The sequence below is a fragment of the Leucopleurus acutus genome, assembly GCF_964270905.1.
Source record: "Leucopleurus acutus genome assembly, chromosome: 18".
Lineage (NCBI taxonomy): Eukaryota > Metazoa > Chordata > Mammalia > Artiodactyla > Delphinidae > Leucopleurus > Leucopleurus acutus.
Window position 1 is genome coordinate 78298828 of NC_139160.1, and position 23381 is coordinate 78322208.

At 57.2% G+C, this 23381-nt stretch overlaps 1 protein-coding gene across 1 annotated transcript in view; it reads left to right on the forward strand.

Annotated features, from left to right (window-relative positions):
• The first annotated feature begins 9799 nt into the window (after nucleotides 1-9799).
• The window catches only part of TFDP1 (transcription factor Dp-1), a 29250-nt gene continuing 15668 nt past the window's right edge, over nucleotides 9800-23381 (forward strand). The window contains exons 1-2 of the mRNA XM_082859525.1: nucleotides 9800-9899; nucleotides 10517-10591. Of these exons, the coding sequence (XP_082715651.1) occupies nucleotides 10580-10591 (12 nt within the window). The 5' untranslated portion in view covers nucleotides 9800-9899; nucleotides 10517-10579. The remainder of the gene's footprint in view (nucleotides 9900-10516; nucleotides 10592-23381) is intronic.

A 23381-nucleotide genomic window follows, 5' to 3' on the forward strand; every position in this document is an offset into this window, starting at 1 on the left:
AGAATTAATATTAAAATAATCATTCTACCCAAGTTAAACTACAGATTAAATGCAATCCCTATCAAAATACCAATGGCATTTTTTTTTTTTTTACAGAACTAGAACAAATGATTCTAAAACTTGTGGAAACATAAAGACTCCAAATAGCCAAAGCAATCTTGAAAAGGAAGAACGAAGCTGGAGGTGTCATGCTCCCTGATTTCAAACTATACTACAAAGCTGCAATAAACATTATGGTACTGGCACAAAAACAGACACATAGATCAGTGGAACAGAATAGAACCCAGAAATAAACCCATACTTACTTGGTCAATTCATCTGTGACAAAGGAGGAAAGAATATATTATGCAAGGGGGAAAAGACAGCCCCTTCAATAAGTGGTTTTTGGGAAAATTGGAGAGCTACATGCAAAAGAATGAAATTAGAACATTTTCTTACACCATATACAAAAGTAAGCTCAAAATGGACTAAAGACTTAAATGTAAGACCTGAAACCATAAAACTCCTAGAAGAAAACATAAGCAGTACACTCTGTGCCATTGGTCTCAGCAATAATTTTTTGATCTGTCTCAATGCAAGGGAAACAAAAGAAAAATAAACAAATGGGACTACATGAAAGTTAAGGAAACTATCAACAAAATGAAAAGGTAACCTACTGAATGGGAGAAGATATTTGCAAACAATGTATCCAATAAAGGGTTAATATTCCAAAATATACAAAGAACTCATACAACTCAGCATCAAAAAAAAAAAAAAAGAATAAAACAGATTAAAAAATGGGCAGAGTATCTGCATAGACATTTTTCCCAGGAAGACATACAGATGGCCAGCAGGCACTGCTGGTCAACATCACTAACCATCAGGGAAATGCAAATCAAAACCACAAATGAGGTAGCATCTCACACCTGTCAGAATGGCTGTTGTGAAAAAGACTACAAATAACAAACGTTGGTGAGGATGTGGAGAAAAGGGAAGCCTTGTGCACTGTTGGTGGGAGTGTAAATTGGTGTAGCCACTATGGAAAGGAGTATGGAGATTCCTCAAAAAATTAAAAAGAGAACTACCATATGACCCAGCAATTCTACTCTTGGTATGTAACCAAAGAAAACAGAACATTAAGTCAAAAAAATACATGCACCCGTATGTTCATTGCAGCATTATTTACAGTAGTCAAGATGTGGAAGCACCCTAAGTGCCCATCAATAGATGAATGGATAAAGATGATGTGTTGTTTTTATATACAATGGAATAATAGCCATAAAAAGAATGAAATCTTGGCCATTAGTGAGAACACAGATGGAACTAGAGGGTATGCTGAGTGAAATATGTCAGAGAAAGACAAATACCGTATGGTTTTACTTATATGTGGACTTTAAAAATGAACAAACATGACAAAACTGAAACAGAGTCATAAATACAGGGAACAAACAGGTTGCCAGAGGGGAGGAGCGTGAGGGAATGAGTGAAATAGGTGACGGAAATTAAGAGGAGCAAACTTCCCATTATAAGTGAGTCACGGGGATGAAATGTACAGTGTGGGGAATATAGTCCATAACTATGTAATACCTTTGGTGACAGGTTGTAACTAGACTTATAGTGGTGATCGATTCATAATGCATACAAATACCAGGTCACTGTGTTGTGCACCTGGAACTAACATCGTGGTGTTCAGTAAGACAACAACCACACCACAGGACAAAGACTAGCTGCGGCAGGATCCCCAGGAGTGATGAGCACTTAGATCGAGGGGAAGGTGTGACCATGTAGCATCATACCAGCCCTTAGCAGTCTGGCCAGACTCCCACACGGAAGAGAGAAGTTTTTACCTTGTTGAGGGCACTGATATGCCATCAGCTTTAACATAACCGTCTGGGGTAGTCTGCATGGATATGTAGGCAAACAGCTAAGGCACGACCTGAGAACGCCTCTACACCCCATGGCCCTCAGTAGAGAGAGCACAGACTGGAGTCCAGTGTACAGGTCAGAGAATGCAAGTACCTAACAGATATACTTGTGTGTGTGTATATATATTGTTCTATTAATGTGATACATCACATCGATTGATTTTCTTATGTTGAACTATCTTTGCATTCCTGGAGTAAATCCCCCTTGGTCATGGTGTATAAGTTGATGAAAAATATGAATCTACAAATCCAGGAAGCTCAGTGAACTCAAAGTAGGGTAAAGTCAAGAGATCCACACTGAAACACATTATAATCAAACTCAAAAGACAAAGACTGAGAATCTTGAAAGCAATGAGATGTGACTTATCACTTACAAGGGATTCTCAGTAAGATTAATAGCCAGTTTCTCATTAGAAGCCATGGAAGTCAGAAGGCAGTAGAATAACGTATTTGAAGTACTGAAAGAAAAAAAAAAACCTGCCAATCAAGAATTCTATATCCAGCAAAACTGTGCTTCAAAAATAAGGGAGAAAGTAAGCTATTCCCAGGTAGACAAAAGCAGTGGGAGTTCATTTCCACTAGACCCATTCTACAAAAGATGCTATAGGGAGTCTTTCAGGTTGAAATGTAAGGACACTAGACAATAACCAGAGGCCATAGGAAGAAGTAAAGACCTACGTGAAGGGTAAATACACAGGCTAATGTAAAAGCCAATATTGTTGTATTTTTGATTCTCAACTCCACTTTTTATTTTTCCTACATGACTTAAATGGCAAATGCATAAATATAAATGTTATTGAAAAAATAATGTATAAATATGTATTAATATGAATTAAATTCCCATATCACAATACATAGATTGGCAGATGGATAAAAAGTAGAATACAACTATATGCTGTCTACAAAAGACTGACTCTCAACCTAAGGACACACAGGTTGAAAGGGAAAGGATGGAAGATTTTACCTGCAATTTGTAACCAAAAGAGAGAAGGGGTAGCTGTACTAATATCACACAAAATAGATTTTAAGTAAAATATTGTTACAAGAGACGAAGAACGTTACATGATTATAATAATGATAATATAATGTCTCTTGTCACTTGTCACAATGGTAAAAGGGTAAATTCGCCAAGAAGATATAACAGTTATAAATGTACATATGCTAAACATCAGAGCTTCTAAATATATGAAGCAAACACTGACAGAATTGGAGGAATAGGCAGCATACCATAATATAGGAGATTTTAACACCCCACTTTCGATAGTGGATAGAACACCCAGAAAGAAGGTCAGCACGGAAGCAGCGGACTAGCACGGCGCTATAGAGCACTGCGACCCGACTGACATACGTAGAACACCCCCCCAACAAGAGCAGAATACACATTTTTCTCAAGTGCACGTGGAACATTCACCAGAGTTGGGGCCTTGGAGACGTCGCCTCCACTTTCTGAGACAGCAGTGCGTTAAAGAATGCGTCGTACTCGGAGTCTATTTACTCAGGCGCCCCTAGTTTCTCACCAGCTCAGAAGCAGGGGCAGTCCACTGGAGAATTTTAAGCAGGAAGTGTCATGATCTACTTTCCGTTGTCTGTAGTGAGGGGCGAGGGCAGGTGCACAGAGGTGTGGGTGGTGGTACTGACTGCAGTAGGAGGTGGTGGGTACCTGGAGGAGGTTACTCACCCGGCCTGGGCCCGTGGAAGAGGCACAGCTGAGGGGCCCTGCAGGAGCCATGGACAGAGGGGGTTGCAGCCACCAGCCAGTGTGGCCAGGGAGGAAGAGGGTCCAGTGACCGCAGGGCGACAGGTCGGGGTGGGGGAGGGGTGGGAAGAGCCCTCCAGGGACCAGGTGGGGATGGGGCAGGACCAGCAGGTCTTCCTTCCTGGGAGTGCGTCCTCTGTCTTCCTCTGGGGACTGAGCTCCCAGAGCACCCCAGCCCCTGCACGCCGCCCACGGCGCGGGCACGTTTTCAACCCGAGCGTGGCCGGGTGCTGGTCTTGTGCCCTGAGCGTCTGTCCGTGTCTCACTGTCATGTTCCTCTGCAGCTCGACCGCCAGGAATGCTTGCCCCGACCGCCCTGACCCATCCCGTCTGTCCAGCTGCCCAGCCTGCCCACATCCACCTTCCCGGTCCTCGCCTGGCGCCTGTGAATCTGGGCCGGGGGCTGCCCCTACCCCTTGCCTCAGCATCCACCGGTGCAGCTCTTGGTAGCAAACACCTGCGTTTTGGAGGCTGTTGGTGTCTGAAGCAACTCCCTATAGTGAGGAAATGTGCCCTCATTAACATTGGCAGGAGGCGGGTGCCACGTCCCACCCTGGGAGCCCGAGAGGCACCGCCACCAGGAGCTGGAGAGTAGAGGAGGCCCACCCAGGCCGAGGCACCTGTGCACAGTTCTGACTCTGGATCAGGAGCTCTGGCTGGGTGCCTCCAAAGCCCTTCCAGCCTCCGCGGCCCCATCTGTGCGCCGGTGCTGCTGGGTGGGCGTCCGAGGGCGCCCAGCTTCCTCGGCCCTTGTTGTTGTTTCTGAGTCCAGACCTCAAGTGACCCCTGACTCTGTGGCCCTTCTCGGTCAGTCCCCAGAGCTGTGCTCTGCAACCTCTCCTCTGCCCACCACGTGCCTTACTTCCCTGAAACACAAATCTCTCTTCATCGTTCAGAACAAACTGATAATTGTCTCCTAACGCCCACTCTCTGCCCCCTTTTTTTATAGAGCTTGAAATGCTTGGCAGGTAAAGGACCCAGAATGATGACTGCATTTCTAGCATCACTTACAGCCAGGTGTGGCCCCAGCTAAGCCAGTAGGACTGTTATGGTCTGAATGTTTGCAGCCGCAGTGAGGTGTGAAAGGTGACAGGACATGCCACTCCTTCGGGAGAAGCTCTGGGAACAGGGCAGAGGCTTACCCTTTCACCTGGGAAAGCTACATGCGTAAAGGAACTCTGTCTGTCCCAGGAGGACGTAGGTGAGGAAGTCAGGAGAAGTGTGTGTCAGTGAAGGGGACTGCACAGGCACCTTACTTGTCTTCTGCATTTCCCTGTCACCTCCTGCGCACCCTTCTTTCCTTTGTCTTTAGCTGGACGTGGTCTTTAAGCCTGAGTTCTAAGCCACTCTGGGAGTTACTCATCTTCCGCCAGGTGCTCCCCTGTACACACGAGGTACACACGTTCACCTTCTGCTTTTCTCTTGTTGATCTAAGGGCCACAGCCTAGAACTTAGAATAGAGGGGAACTTATTTTTCTTCTGCTACAGGCGGTGTTTGGAGGTGGGGGGTCTTTAGGGGGTAAGTAGGTCATGGGGCAGAGCCCTACAGATGGGATTAGTGCCCGTGTTAGACGAGGCCAGGGAGCCAGCTCACCTTGTCTGCCCTGTGAGGGTAACGAGGCAGCCGTCTGTGAGCCAGGAAGAGGGTGACGCCCTGATTCTGGATTCCGGCCTCCCGTAACCATGAGAAATAACTTCTGTTGCTTATAAGCCACCAGTCTGTCGTGTTTGGTTGTAGCTGCCCTGCCTGAGACACGGATGCAAGCAGCTACAGGCATTTTCCAAGATGTGTCCTTTTCTGCATGTGCAGGAACACACACGTACTCATATGTGTGCACATGCACGCTCGCACACACACACCTCAGCTGGTCGTAGCCCATCTCAGTGTCACCTTTGCTGTGAAGCACTCCCTGACTGCCTGCAGGGGCCATAATCGTCCCTCGCTCTGTGCTTCCACAATTCCAGTTTCCAATCATGAAGGGAGCCTTGCCCCCGAACGTTGTATTTCATTTGTGGCAGTCTGTCTCTCCCGTTCGACTCTCAGCAATCCTGTATCTTCTTTCTTTCTTTTTTGGCCGTGCCGTGCAGCTTGAGAGATCTTAGTTCCCCAACCAGGGATTGAACTCTTCCCCCGCCACCCCTGCAATGGAAGCACGGAATCCTAATCACTGGACCGCCAGGGAATTTCTAATCGTGTCTTATTAATCTGTGCAGTGTCAGCACTCAGATACTACCTGGCACATGTTCAGGCCTCAGAACTGTTAGGTGAGTGAGGAATGTAGGACAGGTAAAGCTTCTGAAATTGTGGCTTGTCTTCTTATCAAAGAACTATATTTTTATCTACTTGTTTCTCAGCTAAAGGAATCTGAGCATCGGAGAGGCTGAGATTACTTGTCCAGGGTCCTTTGACTTCCCTTCATCTCAGCCCATCGTAGCAGGTTGGGCTGTAGGGCCCTTCTCTGAATCAGCAAGGTAAGTGGACAGCAGTGGGGAAATGACCAAAGGCTTTTGGTTCTACCCAAAGTGAAGTTCCCTAAAGTTGTGCTGTGGGCTCTGGCGCTTTTCCTCCTGGCTGATGGTAATGGATTCTGTCGAGGAAGGAAATGACATAGGCGAGGTGGGCCTCCAACCTTACATTGTCGGATTCCGTGGAAAACAACCTGGATGTCATCTTAGCCGGAGCAACACCGAGTCACCCAGAAGGAACACTGGGGTGAATTGCGGAATTAATGGGCAAAGGAATGAAAGGGGCTTGAGTAAATTTGAGTCAGATTGGATGCCGTGATCTTCTAAAATTTGTCGGATCCAAGGGGAGCTCTTCGAAGGACCGTGGCTTCAACCTGTAAGTGGTTGTGCAGGTGTTTAAGGTGCTAAGGACACAGTAATGCCTGAAGGCCGAGGACTGACCCTCCTTCCCAGAGGGGGACTTGGCTTTGACCAGAAATTTTCAAAAGGAGTCGTGATGTAAGGAAGGGAGAAACACGGACGTCTTCGTGTGTCTGGGGCTCAGAAGTGGCGACCTCCGTGGGGAGAGGACCAGGGGATTTTTCCTGAGGTTTGCAAACAAGTCACCCAATTCACTTACATTTCATGTTACACACAAATAAGTAGAGAAAAATTTTCTAAAGATGCCGTTATTGATATTTGGCCAAAGAAAGAGAAAATGTCACTTGTCCATATGCAGAACCCCGCCCGTAAGTCCCATGAGCCCCTGCCCCCCTCCCTGTCTTCCCACCTCTTGATGTCACCATTGCCATGGTTACCCAAGAAGGTGGAAAACAGAAAACTGCTGGAGAAAAGGCCAGTCATTGAGAAGGGAACCGAAGACAAACTGGATATCTAACAGACAGATTTAGAATTCAGATTTTCAAGGGATTAGAAAACTTTCTCTCTCTTTAAAGGAGAGTTTAGTGGGGGGTGGGGGAAGGCTTTATATCACACTCCGAGACTCAACAGAGCAGGTGCCCAAAGAAAGAGGAAGCTTGTGAGAGGTGAGCCGTTTTCCTGGGAAGGACTGGTCACTTCCTTCTAATAAAACACAGAATAGCACCATTTTCCTGTGGTGTCCTGGACGACACAGCAGTGATACAGCCCCTGGGAGGAGGAGCGAGTCAGCACTGAACGGAAGCGGCACTACGGGCTGTGCTTCTGTACACCCCCCGACGCAGACTGGACGTGGAGCGATCAGATGAACACGGGCGTGCGGCTCATCGCACACCAAGGTTACTGTTCTGCCAGCCTAGGGGTTTAAGGTGAGGCAGTGGCAAAAAGCCTTTGGGTGCTCAACCCCAATTGTATTCTGTTACCTTTTAACACAGGCACAGGGGCCCTGTGGGGCACCTGACTATGGAGGCAGGGAGGTTCCACGCAAACCAGCCTCAGCAGACTTAGTGCTGCGGTAGCTCCTGCGAGTTCAGAATGTTTCGCTAGTGACTTCTGCGCAGAAATTATTTTGAATATGAGAGCTAGTTATCCGTGTCAGTGTGGTTGAATTCCTGGAGTCTTGACTCTGTCGGGAGAGGTCTAAGAGTCGCACTCTGGCCCAGTGTTTCTTTCTCACTCTGAGCCCCCAGCCGTCACCAAGAGGCTTGCTGGCTGTGCACTTGGGTCCAAGGGCTGGGAGTGGGCTTCCACCTGCCATCTGGGGGGGAAGGTTCCAATATAGTAAACAAGAAAGAATTCCTGGGAAAGAACTGTGGGGCTAGTAACACATGACCACTTGAGGAACAGAACGGAGGGCTGGAGGTTCCGACACCATGGGGCCCTGGTGACCATTGGGGAGCTGTGTACATTTCACCACAGGGAAGTGAGGTGCTCTGCCCACAGGAAAGCAGGACTGTCCCTCTGAAGCCTTTTATTTCCCCCTTCTCCTCTCCATCCCTGTTTCTCTAAGTGCAGTGTACTAATCAGCAGAAAGAATGGGAAGATTTCTGCTCTTCAAGAAACCAACGCTAACTAGGGCATTAACAGTTCAAGACTGGAGCGGTGGGACTTCCCTGGTGGCGCAGGGGATAGGACTCCGTGCTCCCAATGCAGGGGGCCGGGGTTCGATCCCTGGTCAGGGAACTAGATCCCACACGCATGCCGCAACTGAGTTCACGTGCCCCAACTGAGGAGCCCAGCCTCAACCAAGACCCCGTGCAATCATATAGATAAAAAAAAAAAAAAAAGACTGGAGTGGCTTTGCCAGCTGGTGTGGGCATAATCAGCATAACAGTGGTTAATCGTGAAACGCTCCCAGTCCTGGGTGGGGGCAGCGACACCCTAGGTGCAGGGAAGGGGCCTTCTATCCACCCTCCAGTCCTCTGACTAGGCGCTGACCTTTGCACTGGCTCCCAGGCCCCGCCCACCCTCTGCTGGGTCTCCGGCAGCCGGCCCCATGCCCTTGGCCCTGCCGGTGGTGGGCTACAGGAGGGACAAGTGTCCAGGGCTCAGTATCCACTAGGTCCAGTCCACCCGGTGATAAGGAGCAAACCCGCACCCTTCTGCCCCGAGGACACGGAATCTGGCCAGAGGCCGGGCGTGGGCGTGGAGCCCACCGGCAAGGCAGGAGCAGGAGAGCACCCAGTGGACAGGGCCCTCCACGCGGCGTGCGCACACACCCGGTCTTCTCCGTGCACCTGCACAGGCACACGCCTGGCCTCCTCTCCCTCCTGTGCACGTACACATGCACCCGCCCATACACGCCCACGGGCACAAACCCAGCCTGCTTTTCTCCTCCGCGAGTACACATACACGCTCTGCACACACTGGAACCCCGCTCCTCCAAGTCCGCACATCTGCACGTGCACGCACACACACCCCCACACACATTCGACCCCTGTCCTCCGTGTGCGCATGTATACCTTGCCCCTGGCTATGCACACACGCACGTGCACACCCATCGCTTGGCCCCCGTGTGCATACACACTGACCTGCACACCTTGCCCCTGTTCCCCGTGTGCCTACACATGCATACACCCCCAGCCCCTGTCCTCCGGGTGCACACACATCCACACACACCAGGCCCCTGTCCCCCGAGTGCACACACACGCACTTGCACCCTGGTCCCTGTCCCCCATGTGCGCACACACGCCCGTGCACCCCCTGCTCCGATCCCCCAGATGCGCACACATGTGCACACATCCCAGCCCTTGTTCCCCGGGTGCGTACACTCGCCCGTGCACCCCCGGCTCCCATCCCCCGTGTGCGCACACGTGCACACATCCCCGGCCCGGCTACCCCGCGCGCGCACCGCCGCGTCCTGGGCCAGGCCCTCCTCTCCATCCCCGGTCGGCGCGCGCACACACGCGGGCACGCGCAGGCGCAGCCCATCCCCTCGGAGCTCGAGCGCGGGCCTCCGGGCGGGAGGGGGAGGGGAGGGGGGAGGAGGAGGAGGAGGAGGAGGAGGGAGCCGAAGGCGCGAAAAGGCGCGCAGGCGCGCTGCGGGAGCCGGGCCGCCGCCCACGTCACCGCGCCGCGCACGTCACGCCGCCCGACGCTCGCAGGGTGAGCCCCGCGCCCCGGCGCCTCGGCAGGGCAGGGACCCCGGCCGAGCGCCGCCGGGACCGCCGCCCTCAGCCCGCCCGCCCGCGTGTGCGCGCCCGGTGTCCGCGCGCCGACCGCCCGCCAGGTGCGGCGGGCCGGGGTCCCGGAGGGGCGCGCGCGCTGAGCGCCCGCGGACCCCGCCGCCCCCCGCCCCCGCGCCGCGTGCGCCGACCCGGTCCCCGCGCGCCGAGGGCCGCCGCGTGGGCGCCCAGGTGACCGGCCCAGCGGGGTCGCGGGCCGGGGTCCCGGGCGGGGCCTGCGGGCGGCCTCCAGGCGGAGCGGCGCGTGCGTCCGCGTCCGCACCCGGCGGGGGTCGGAGCGGGGCGGGTCCGAGCGCGCGGGGTCTGGGGCGCGGGGTCCGGGCGGCGCCGGGCCCACCTGCCCGCCGACTGCCGGTTCCGGCGCGCGGGGGGCGCTCGCGGGTGGCGGCCGCGGCCTAGTGACAGGCCGGAGGCCGGGACCCCGGAAGCCCACCTGTCAGAGTTACTGGTCGGCCGGTGGTCGCGGGTGGGCCGGAAGCGCCAGTGGGGAGCGCGTGTGCGCGGGGCCGCGGTGCCAGGCTTATCCGCGCGGGGTCTTTGTGCGCGTCAGGGAGGCTGGGCGGGCATCCTGGTGGCTGACGGGCTGCCCTGCCTGGGATGACTTTAAAGTCTCCAAGGTAGGGGGCATTTCTGGGCTGCGCGTGCTCTGGGGATGGGGTGTGAGGGTTTGGAAAGGAAGGCACCTGCTACCCGGAGGGGCAGTGGGGACAGCGGTGGTGCTGGGGGAACGTTGGTGTTACTTCTTATTTCATCCTTACTCATTCCTCGTTTTTCCTTCTTCTTACCAGAAAAACCATTTTTCTTCTCTGGAGGGTGAACATTTATAGCATCGATTTCACGGATCTGGTAACATGGCAAAAGATGTAAGTATGTTCGCTTCCTGCTGGACAGACGTTTGCCTAGTGCTGTGTTCTTGGTAGGTTCCCACTTTGTTTCAGAATGACCACACATAAACCACAGAAGAGTTGATTTTCAGGCTTTTAAAGCACATGAAGCAAGGTAAAGGTGAGAAGAAGAGGAGAAACCCACAGCTTGTGTGGAGCCGTGCGCCGGCCTCCGCCTGGGCTTTGCCTGAACGCCGGGCGGTAAGCTCCGTTAGGAGGCTCAGTGGCAGCCCAATTTCTGGGTCCTGCCGACGGTTAACTCGTAAATCAATCATGCCCTTGTGGGAGGACGCCCTGCGTGCAGGAGGGCTGGGCCCGGCCCTGGGCTGCGCCCTGAGCACCTGCCTTGTGTACCTCGCGGGAAGCTAGTTCAGCTTCGATCCGTAAAGCGCTGAGCACTGGTTTCAGCAACTCTTTGTCTCAGAAAGAGTGAAGTTCAGTGATGAACAAAATGTGGTAAAAAATTCTCCTTTAGCTTTATGTTTGTTATGAAGCTATAGAACGTAGTGAGTGATTTTTCTTCACATTTTGCAAGAAACAGGCTTTTAGGCCCCCAAATATATTTTATGGGCCGTGTAGCCCTGTACTACCCTTGGTAATAGTTAACTGAAACCCCAGCTCTGTCCTTCAGTGTTTCTCAGAATGTGCTGTTCTGTGAACGTTAGGGAAAAGAGGCCGTGGACTTATTCACTCATTAATTGCACGGAAGTAGAGCCCGAGACACAGCTGGAGGCGTAAAATGTGTCTGTATCTGTGGGACCACACAACAGGTGTGAAGTCCTCCCGCCAGCGTGTGTGGACTCGGGTGCCCCTGTGTGGTGTCTGTGGGTATGAGTTTATCATCTCTGTCGGTCGAAGGCCGTGCCTGCTTCTCTGCTACGGCCGCCCCAAGGACGCGGGCCGGGCAGCAGGCGCGCAGTAAGGGCGCTGCGGTGCCGGGGCTGGTGTTTGGGGGCTGAGTTTCTTGCCCTCCTGTGTGAACCCCCGGAGGAGAGCCGTCTTCCTCCTCCGGGGCGTCTGGGGGAAGTAAAGACGGACGGTCATGGCCCCGGGCCCGGCTGCAGGAGGAGGACTGCTTAGCGGCCTCTTCCGATGGTCCCTCCTGGAGACACAGCCCCGCAAAGCGCAGGCAGCCCGGCGGCTGGGTGGAGTGATGCAGGACCGTCCGTTGCGATGTGAGTAGGTGACACCGGCCGTGGAGGTCGGTGCCGTGGTGATACCGGCCTGAGGAGATGCAGGTGAAGTGGCCTTGCCTGTGCTGAGCTGGGGGCCGTCAAGTGTGCTGGAACCAGGTCTCGCTGGGGCTGGGGGTCGGCGGGCTGGAGGCCACGGCCGGGCCAGGGCTTGGCCCGTGTCCCGCTGCCTGAGTCTTAAGGAGGGTGTGACGTTTGAGCCTGGGAAGCCGACCCTGGCAGCCAGCGGTGACTTAAGCAGTGGGGCCTCAGTGTGGTCGCTCGTGTAAGATCAAAGCCCCTTGAGTTGAAGGGGGTGGTGGGCTGGGACTCCAGCTCGACAGAGCTCTCGGGGCTCCGTGGGGGACTGTTGGGGCTGGAGGGGCTGGGACGGGGCAGCGTGGGCTGTCCCCCTGCGGGTGGGCCAGTCTCCTGGGCGTACCTGGAGCTTCTCTCTACCCCGTTGTAAGTGCGTCGGGCCCAGGGTCCTGCCCTACTGGGCCGAGGACCCCTGCGCGCTGCCGGCCTCGCTTGGGGTTTGGGGTTTGCCGGAGCCGTGACGGTGACCCCGGCGGTGAGGGTGGGGCAGAGTTGGGAGCAAGCGGCGCGTTCCCCCTGAACCCCGGAGGGTGGGGGTGGGGAGGGGGAGGGCACAGGCCGGTGCGCCTGAGGCCGAGCTGCCCGCCCGCCGTGGGGCTTCTGTGCCTAGTGCACGAAGAGGTGAAGTCTTCGTGTGTTTTTCTAAAAGGCGTCTGGACAAAACACTGTCATTCCTGCGTTTAACCATTTTCCGGCAATACGTGGAAAGAAGCCTGGTGGCTCGGTGGTTCACCACCACCGTTCCCTTTGGAAAGTGGGTCTCCGCGCCGTCCTTAACTTCCCTGGCCCCTTCGTTGCTCCCGGGACCCTCGGCCCTCGTGTGTGGGACTCACACCAGAGCTCAGGGGCTGTCCTTAACGTGCACGTGGCGGTGTTGCCACGATTTCCTGCGACGAGACCCGTGGGTCAGAGGCGCGCGGGTCGAAGGTGGTGGCGATGCTGTTGGCGGCGCCGTCCTGGGGCTGCCTGTTCCCTCCCCCACGGGGACTTGTCACCCTGCTGAGTGGAAATGCAGTTCATTGGTTATTGATTTATGAAGCTGGGTATATGTGGGTTTTGTTTTGTGCCTCCGGTCCCATGACAGATCCTGATGGGAGGGCTTCCAGTGCCCAGGACGCTCCTGCGGTGAATGTAGGCGTGGAAGGAAATGTGAAAACTGTCACCGTCAGAGATGTCTCATCGTACTAAAAATTGCAGTTGTGTGAAGTAGAGAGTGGATGGCGTCTGACGTGCATGTGTGTCTGTGTGTGTTTCCTGAGCGTGTGTGTTTCCTGAGGGTGTGTGTGTAGGGGGCCGAGCGTGTGCATGTGTGCGCGTGTCTGCATGTGTGTGTGTGCTGAGTGTGTGTGCTGAGCGTGTGCGCGTGCTAAACGTGTGGTACACGCGTGTCCCTGCCTGGGCTGCCTCCCCTTCAGGTCTGTGGCCCTGATGAGTGCTTTGGTGCCATTGGCCTTTGGAAGACTGTGGGTTTAGGATAAAGGGCCTGTGTAGCGGCTGTAGTTGTTCTAGAACTGGACTGGAGGGGCCGCAGGGAGTGAGCCCGTGACTAGCCCCCGCCCCGGCCGTCAGAGTGACCCTCGGAAGGAGGACACGGGCTGGCGTCCCCACTGGGAGGACCAGTCCTCCTCCAGTGTCACAAAGGTTTGAAAAGAGCAGGTGGGGGGTAGTCGATTCGTGAAATCTCAGGCCTGCGTTTGCGGAGATGTTCCTGGGACCCTCCCGTCCCTGCTTCAGGTTGGGGGCAGAGGGCAGGTGAGCCGCGGTTCGGCCCCAGCAGTCCCGGGAGGGCCTGTGAGTTGCCGTCAGGGCTCGGGGGCCTCACCGTGGAGCTGCTCTGTGGTTGCACTTTGCGTTCCGTGAGTTTATGGAAAAGCCCCTGGATTGTGTTACTGAGGGCAGGAGACTGAAGAAACACGCGTGGAATCTCAGCTTGTGAGGGATGCGTAACGAGGCCTGGTTTAATGAGCTTGTCTAGAAACGTCCTGAATGCTGCTTCCCAGGCCTGGGCCTCGGTGATGAGATTCGGGCCGCGGGAGGGGACCTGGGCTGGCGGGACCGGCCGTGTCTCTCAGGCCGTGAGGTGGGGGCCCGCCGGGCGCTGACGGCGCTTCTCTTCCCGCTTGAGACACGAGCGAGAGAGCTCAGCCCGCTGCGGCGAAAGCGGTGCAGCCAGCACTGCTGCGCGTGTTTGCCGACGGGCTTTTCCTGTCTCAGAATCACCTTTTTTCTCCCCGGAATGAAGTTGGAGAAACTCTGAGGCCGTGTGAAGAGCAGGACGCTGTGGCAGGACCAGCCGTGCCGCCCTGGACCCCGCGGCCGCGTCGCGCCTGGTGGAAAATGCTGTCTGTCTCCTGCTACAGCCAGGATGCTTTGCCAGCCCTGCTCCTCGGTGAGCGAGTCACCCCGGGGTGCGCTGTGGACCTGGGGCTCGGCACCCAGCCTGACGTGCATTGTGGCCCCTCGGGACGCTTTCCGCACACAGTCGCTTGCTGGAAGCCCTTCTCTTTGGCGTCGAGCAAGCCTCGTTTTCCTGCAGCGTAGAACAGCGTGGTTCTTGCTTGGACGCCAGCCCTGGCTTCTCCTGTGGCTCTGTGCTGTTCGTTGAGGGGGCTGGGCCTCGGGGGGAGCGGGGATGGGCCACAGCCCTGGGTCACTCGTGGCGTGAGGGCCAGACCTCTGCAGTGTGGCATCGCGTTGGCCCAGGTGGAGGTGGGACTCAACCCGGCCCCTCTGCTCAGACGGGCACGGCCGGTACGGAGTCTGTCTACGCTGCGCGGGCCTGGACGGGAGCCGGCGGTGGTGGCTCAAGAGTCGTGACGCTATCTGGGCCTGGAGCAGATGTGCTGCATGGATTTCGAGGGTCCAGGGTGAAGTTGGACTTATCTCTCTCAGCCTCTGTTGTTTTTTGTTTGTTTGTTTTGTTTCTGTTTTTGCTTTTTGCGGTACGCGGGCCTCTCACTGCTGTGGCCTCTCCCGTTGCGGAGCACAGGCTCTGGACGCGCAGGCTCAGCGGCCATGGCTCACGGGCCCAGCCGCTCCGCGGCATGTGGGATCCTCTCGGACCGGGGCACGAACCCGCGTCCCCTGCATCGGCAGGCGGACTCTCAACCACTGCGCCACCAGGGAAGCCCAGCCTCTGTGGTTTGAGCTCAGGACTCTGTCCATCAAGGTCCTGTTTTCACAGGATCCAGATTTTAAGGGGATTCTGGTTTGACAGAGTGAAACCCCTGGGCCTCCCTTGGGCCCTGAAACGCCACACCTCCTGACACCTGTACCCCGGTGTCCCGACAGATGACTTCGTGTCACCGAGGGCCCAGAGGGACACGGAGCGCTTGCTGGATGGTACCCAGGGTGGGATCCTGCCTGTGGACCGGGCCGCGGGCCGTGCCGCTCTGCCTCCCTGCCCAGTCACAGGTGACAGACTTGCCGGCCCTTCCTGGCCCATCCCGCACAGGACTCGCCACCCCAGGGGTTCTCTGTGGCAGCCGTGAGTTTGTCTTTGCTGGTTGACGTCGCACCAGCAGGCGTTTTTGTCACAAACCTTGGGTTTTCCTTTTAGCAGAAGTTCCGCAAGGAACAAGTGTGAATTACTGAAAAAGTTCAAGGAATGTTTCTCGTGATCGTAAATGCATTGTTAGTTGTGCCAGAGTTGGAAAAGCTCCAGGAAAACGAAAACAAGAGAAAGAATCCATCTGCCAGCCGGCATCTGAGGGGGATTGTTGGGGGTTTGTAGGTTCTTCCTGTCGGATCTTCACTTAGTTGTACATAACAAAGGTTTTACCCATGTGTGAAAGTTCTGTGCGTCCCACGTCTACCCCGTCCACGTCCGTGTGCTGTCGCTGGTTCCCCCAGTCAGGCTTTCTCTTCTCCTGTGTCATCTTTAGCAGCTGTGCGTTTATTTGACACGTTGGGGAATCGTAGGTGGTCACTTACCGAAAAAGTGACCTAAAATGGGAAATAATAAAAAAGGATACATTCCTAAACTCATCTTGTAAAATTCAAACCCGTATGCTTGCCCTCCCAGCCCCCTGGCTGTAGAGCGAAGGCCCTTTCTTGGCGAACGGGTCCATCGATTCACGTTTCTTGCATAAACCATAGCCCGTAAGGCCCAGCTTTGATTTCTGCAGGATGGAGGGAGGACGTAGAGGACGTTTAAAGGTGCTGAATGCGACCTAGATTGTTTGCGGTTTTTTCCACGCGTTTAATAACAAATATAAGCGGCACAAGTGGGCGTTTAGAAGCGAACACAGCCGAGTGGCGGCCTGACACGTGGGTCTTCGGAGGGTCCTGAAGGGGTGGGGCTGGGTTAACTCGACAGAGCCCCTCTGCCGTGTCCCCCGTGCCCAGGCCCCAGCCGTGGGGATGCTGGTGGCTTCCAGTTCAGTCTTCTCACGTTTGCACAAATCCACAATGATAACCCAGGACGGGTTCCTGGCAGTGTAATTGCGGGTGGACGCTCACACACGTGTGCGCCGTGCCTGAGGCGTCCTCAGATGACTTCCTGGGGCGGGCGTGCCGAGTCGCATCTACTCCCATCAGGTTATCGGAGCCCATTTTAACCGCCCGTTTTTAACACCAAGTTTGCTAATTTAAAAACCCACAGACTCGCTCCATTTGATGGGTGAGGTTTTAAATTCATTGTTTTAGTTTGCATTTTTTGATTCAGAGACTGAATATGTTCCTTCTAAGACATCACGTTTCTCTGTGACTTGAACGCGCCCCGTGCTGCATCCTCCACTCGGGTGTCGATTTCCTGTTGATTTGCATCCACTCCAGAAACTAAGGATGTTCGTGAAACCATTGTCGTCATTTCACAGCAAAACGTTAAGATTTGGTTCTTCTGTCGTCAGCACGAGTGGCAGATATACCATCATTTCAGGCTACACCATGGAGAGCACACCAGAGTTCACACCTGGAAGTTTCATGTTAGGAACAGTAGTTTCTAGGTGTCTAAACGTTCTTCCTTCCCTGTCATCCCGGTGCAGTGTGACCGAGGCCGGCACGGGTCTGTGTTCCTGCCCCTCTGGGGCCGTGCTCTCAGCCTCAGCTGTTACACGGTGGCTTGTCCTCTGCTTCCTGGTCTTGGGGACTTGAGTACCTGGCGTGGGTCTCATCTTTATGTTGTTTCATTTGCATTTCAGAAAAATCAGGGTTTGAGTGAAAATGTCTCATGCTGAATCGATGGCATCTGGATCTGATCAGAGCTCTGGGGGTGAACACCCACTCGTGCAGCCGAGGGCCCCAGGCCACCAGCATCGGGGTGCAGGGAGGACCCTGGCTGCAGTGTGGACGTGCCCGTGGGGTGTGGGCAGCAGGGACTTGTTGGGGGGAAGGGCCTGCTGCACTGGGTCGGGGGACGGGGTTCCCCTTGAGGGGCCGCGGCCGGGCACAGTGGGTAGGAGGGCGGACGAGGGGCAAACCCAGAACAGGCCTTGGGGGCTTTGGGGAAGGGGAGAAGCCCGCCCGTTGGGTCAGCCTTTCTGGTCCTAAAGAACCTGAAATCATGTTCCCCTGGGGTGACTTGCAGAGGGGCGGGGTCCCAGTCTCCGTCGCGTGGCAGAGGGTGCGGCAGGGCTATAGCCCCTGCAGGTCTGCCGCAGAAAGGCCAGAAAGCAGGACGGAAGCAGGTATGTGAAGTTGTCCCGGAGCCGTGCCACGTTTTCTTAGGGCAGTCTTGCGTTTGCACCTGTTGTGGAGTGAATTCGCTGTTTTTCTCTCCATGATGAGTGAGGCTGGTCAGATTGTGGGTTAGAGGCCGCGTCCTTCTAGGGAGGGTGAGGCCGGGTCTGACGGGAGCCCCAGGACCTGGTGTTGGGGGCTGGGAGTGGGGCGGCACCTGCTCTCTGGTGGGTGGAAGGTGATGGTTTAGATGATCTGCGTGGCGCTGGGAGCAGGTTGGGGGGCGGAGTGGGGGGAAGCACTCCTTCGCACGTGGGTCTCTGGGGGCGCGGGGGGCTCTGATGCCCTACAGGAGGCCCTGGAGCCCTGGCATTTCCGAGCAGGGCGTCAGAGCCTCTAAGGAGGAAGCAGAAGATGCGGGCTGGGCTGTGCCCTGCCTCCCGGCCGTGTGCCCCTCGGGGACAGTAGCCAGCATCCCGGCAGGAGGTCAGGATCTCACTTGAACTCTGCAGCCTCACCCTGGTTCCTGGCCCCGCCTGCGCCCCCCCATCCCTGGAGCCCGCTGGGCCTTGTGAGTGTGACCCCCACTGGTGGTGAGCCCTGGGCCTGGTGCGGGAAGCGTTGGCGCTCGCCGGCCGTCTCCTCTCCAGACCTGTGGCCGATGCTTCCCTGCCTGTGGCTCAGGCCACTCGCTGTGGCCGTGGCCGTGGCCACCGTGGCTCTGGCCGCCACCTGGCTTCCTCTCCGTGGATACCGGGGGGTTCCGGGGCGGGGGTCCTGGCCTCAGAGCCGCGGCTTGCAGCCCCCCAACCTCGTGCTTCCTGGATCTTGGGATCCTGGGGCATCTGGATCCTCTGTTGAGGCAGTGGCGGGAGCCTCATGTTTGCCCAGTTACGGAAGTAGAGGGTTTATTTAAAAGTCCATGTAAGAGTCGGAAAGAAAGTTAAGAGTCATCTGAAATCACAGTCCAGGGTGGCCTTGCGGTTAGATTTTGGGGATTGTTTTGGGAGTAACTTACACGTCCGTTACACGGCTTTGCATACGTGCTCTCAGACGGTCTTCTCCTGCTGTTCTTCTCCACGGGTTTGTCCCGGACGTTTTCATGTTGGTAAATATGAACGTGGATGACGAGAGGCGGCTTCGTGGGCCACCTCAAATGTGTGCGGGGGGGGAGGAGCCCGCACCCCTGTCGCGTCCTGAGTGACTCGGTTCAGGGCTGTCCCACCATCCTGCCTCCCCCGGGACCGGTTACACTGCTACTGTCGTGGCATCAGATGTTCCAGGCCGTGTCCCTCGAAGGTGAGAAACCTTTACACCTGAAACTTGTATGATGTTGTACATCAGCTGTACCTCAAAAAATAATGCAAATAAGTAAAGAAGAGAAATGCCCCAAATGCTGCACGTTGATTCCCGAGTGTCTCCCCGCTGGTCCTGGACCCCGAGGGGCTCTGCCACTGGGGCCCCGTGGGGTGTTTCATGTGGACGTGGCCCTGGGTCCTCACCCGTTCAGGCAGCCTCCCCTGCACCGCCTTGTGAGCGCCAGGGGCCGGTTTCACCTGTTCTGTGGTGTCTGTGGCAGGAGCTGGATCTGAGGTTCCAGGCACAGCCTCCCGAGCTGTGCTGTCCACCTGGAGTCTTTCTTCACGTGATGGACCTCAGCCCTCGCCCTGGCGCTCCGGCCTCGTTGGTTCATAGTGTCTCCGTGGTGGCCCTTCCGTGGCAGGTGGCCTCGGTCAGCTCCGTAGCAGGTCACCCAGAGTCTAGGGACCTGGAGAGCAGTGTTGTCACCCGTGGCGTCTGCGGCAGGAGCACGGGACCCAAAGGTGTCCTCGATGGTCCCCGAGGCCCCCGGGGGCCACTTGTCGCCCTCAAATCATGAGAGCGAGTGAGGGGGCCGAGGAGACAGAGGGAGACAGAGACAGAGAGATGGGGAGAGACAGAGACGGACACAAGATGCAGGTGGGAGGGCCGGTGAGCCAGCGGGCAGGCGACTTGGTCCCTCGTGAGCTGCCCTGGCCTTTGCAGGTTTGGCCACCAGGTCAGGCCGCGCGCGGGGGAGGGGACTGGGCAGGCGCGAAGTCCCGCCAGCGGGGGGCCTGGCTGGCTCACCGGGTGCGTGTCCCCCGGCGAGGGGGGCAGTGTTCTTCGGGGTCCACGTCCGTTTACGTTAGGGCGGCTCCTGTGACTGCTGTGCTGAACGGACCTCATATTTCTTTGTATGCGCGTCAGTGCTGATGTTAAGGAATGCTGTGGACTAGGTTTTCTCATGATTTCCACGAGGGCCGGCGATGATGGCTTTTGTCTTTTTCTCGTCACCATGACAGCACTGATGCGCTGGGTGTGCCCGTGTGGCTCGGGAAGTGCCGCAGCCTTTCAGGATGAGTCAGGAGGAGGTTACTGAGGTGAAGGTGCGCGCGTGCCTGCAAACTGGCTCCCTCAGCGCCCCTCCCCGGTGGGCGGGCCCTGGCCTGTGCGGAATCCTCGGGGTCCAGCGAAGGAGGCCGGGAGGTGATGCAGAGGCAGACTGGGGGGGAGATGCGGCAGGGCTCAGCCAGGTCACGCCTCCTGGGGGCAGGTGACGAGCTGGGGCCCCACTTTGCATTTCTCAAGCCTGGAGCGTGGTGGTGTCGGCAGTAGGAAGGTTTGCTAGTTTAAGTACAGTAGTTGTCAGCTTTTCAGCTTCCGTTCTTAATTGGTTCAGCTCTTTCTAGCAGCACTGTGTGTTTGGGGAACACGTGTTTTACCGTCATTGCTACTGTGAATGGGATAGCTGTACCTCCTGTAATTGAGCAACCGGCTTTTTCCGTTAACTACAAACACAAAAGGCTGAATATGGTTTTTCTAAGGAAAATTAAGGTTAGTTATGGCAGACGAGTGCCTTTGTTGTTGGTTTGCATGTAATGGATTTAGCAGCATGGTGTTTCCCTAGAGGAAGCCAGGTTTGCACCTTAAATACAAAAATTTTGTCAGAAAACGAGTCCAGAGCGCTGATGTTCCAATTCACTGCAATTTCAGAAACACGTCTCGAGGGTCAAGCACCACCTGTGTTTTGATGCCTGTTGTCAAGGCCCTGAGCTCGTGGCCTCTGGGCTGCGAGGTGCGGGGAGGGGCCCCGAGGCCTGCTCCTGAAGCGGGCGTTTTAGAGAAGGCTGCACTGGGGTGGCGGGTGGCTTGTGGGTGACGACGCCCGCGGCCCCTCCGTGCGCATCTGGGTGGACCGGCTCCTCTCCCGAGGTCGGCGCTGTCCGTGGTTTGTCCCGCTCTGGTGCGGTGTCCTGCAGGGCAGGGGCGGTGCAGAGGTGCTGTCCCCACACGGAGCCCGGGGCGGGCTAGGGTGTTGGCCTGAGTCGTCTTCAGGCCCGCAGACGACTCTGTCACCTTCCTACAGAGCCGGGCGAGAGGGGCCTTGGGTTCAGGGGTGATGGCGACGTCTGTGTGAAGCGTCTCGGGTAGGTCTAGAAGGTGAGGTGGAGCCGTCTCGGCAGCGGGGTGGCCTTGAGGGTCTGCCCTGCTCCACTGCTGTAGCTCTGACGTCTCGAGCTGCTTGACTGTGGCTGCCGCCCGCCCCCCCGAGGCCAGTGCCGCTCGCTTGGTCCCTCAGAAAGGACTCCTCTGGGGTCAGGGGACCTGAGAAATTGCTGGGCTGTGACTGCGTGTTGTTGATGGTTTGCGGTCGCGTCACATCCAGGGGTCACGGCCGCGGCTGCCCACGGCCGTGAGCTTTGCCCCCAGAGTGGCGGCGGATGGTGAACGGCAGTGCTTTGTTATGTTCTGAGGAAACCTGTAACCGGCATCATCTCTGGGTGGGAACGGTGACCCCACAATGCAGTGGCCGAAAGTAACAACACACATGTGTTCTCCCAGCAGCTGCGAGGGTCGGGCGCGGGTGGCCTTGCCGAGGGGTCTGTCCCTGGGTCTGGCGGCGTCCAAGGGGTGAGGCGGCCACCCCGGGGGGCCTTGGTGTCCTCGCGGCACCCCGAGCGAGCGGCACAGGAGGAGGGGCGGCCCCGCTGTGGGGCGCAGCCCGCGGTGCCCACGGGTCCCCGGTGAGGGCGCTCGGCTCAGGCCCCAGGCCCAGGAGGCTCCTCCAGGCTCAGCGAGGAGGCCCCCGCGGTGCTGCTGCGGCGTTGCACGTTGCGGCGCTCCAGGCTGCAGGGAGGACTTCTCAGGTATTTGTTTCCTTCACGTGCAGGCGAGCTTGTGTCTCCTCTGTGATTCTGACACGTTGTGTAGGGAAGTAGCGGGAGTTTCTGCATCTGGGAGCCTGGCTGGGTGCGGGCTGCCGTCCACGCGGCCGTCCGTGTGAGGGGACGGGCCCCTCCGGGCCGTTGGGCCTCAGTCGGGTGTCGGGCGTCACAGGCTTCTCGCCCCCGCTGGGAGATCAGGGCCGAGCACCCGGCAGCTCTGGGGGGGGGGTCTCTCTGGAGGCGGCGGAGCCCGATCCGTGGCTCTGGGTGGCGTCACCACGGGGGGTCAGCTGGCACTGGTGGGGGGCCCTGCGGCGGCCCAGACGTCCGCAAGGGAACCGCTGAGAGCCTCCCTCGCTGAGAGCCCGGCGGGAGACGCAGGCGCTGTCGTGGGTTCCGGCCCCGTCTCTGCGTTGGCTCCCCGCTGGAGTGTGGGAGGCTCTGGAGCGCCGCGCGGTGGGTGCAGGTGGCGTGGCGTCCAGGGTCAGGAGGCTGCTTCTGTGCAGTGTCGCTGCGGAGCCGGCTCTGCCCCAGAGCTCGTGAGCCGTTTGCCTCGTTTCTCCTACGTTTCCTGGTCCAAGTTCCCCTGGCTTAGGTGGGAGGCTGGGGCTGGCAGAGAAGGGTGGCCCTTTGCCCCACCCTCAGCAGTTTGCAGGATGGGCCATGCCCGTTGGCTCTGGCCGGGCAGCCGTTGCAGACAGCCTGCGGCCGAGGAACGGAGGGTGGGCCCTGCGTCCGGGGTGGGGGCGAGCGCCCCAACGCAGGACTTCCTGGGCGTGAGCTGCCCAGCTGTCGTGGGTCACGTCGCTGCGGGCCAAGCGTGAGAACCAAGCAGGCCGGGGGTGTCGGGGCCCTGGCCGACGGGGGCAGCGGCATTGTTCGGCGCAGGGGACGCTGGTCCCCAGGGTGGGCCGCCCCTGCGCCCTGCGGGCACTGGCCTCGTCATGGGGGCAGGCAGACCTCCTTGACCGCCAGCTGGCATGTCCGCATCGGGTCTCTGCTCTGCGGCTGCAGCGTCCACGCGGAGTCAGCTCTGGGGGAGCAGGACGGGGAACACGGAAGCCGGAGGGAAGGGCGGGGGGCCTGGGGCCCCCTGCCCGGTGCTGCCGTCCAGGCGAGGGGGACCAGCCTCTCTCCTCGCCTCTTTCAGGTGTGCGTCCTTATACGGCCCTTCCTGGCCGTGGCGGGTCTTCTCTCTGGGGCTCTGGGGCTCCTAGCCTGCATTACTGGGCGTTTCTGGGACCCGTGAGATGCGGGCTCCCCAGCCGTGATCCGCGGCGGTCCTGGTGGTCAGGCACTTGGTCCTCCCCTTCGTTTTCTTGGGGGGTCAGGAAACGGCTACAGGGCGTTGCTGGGCTCAGCTTGTAGGTGGCCCCTCCCCCGTGGGGCCTGCCTTTGTCTGGGGCCTCAGCAGGTCGGGGAGCTCCCCCGTCTACCCGTGGGGGATGCGCGTGCGTTTGAGCGCCTCACGGACGTGCCCGCCCAGCCCCACCTCGGTGCAGGGCTGAGGTGGGCTTCTCCACGGCCGGTCTCGGGGGGCGCTGGGCAGGGTCTCCATTAGCTTTTGTTTTCACACCTGGTTGTTGCGGGCACGTGCGAGGTGTGCGTTGCTGTGTATATGGGCGTGTGTGAGCGTGTGTGTGTGGACGTGTGAGCGTGTGTGAGCGTGTGTGTGTGGACGTGTGAGCGTGT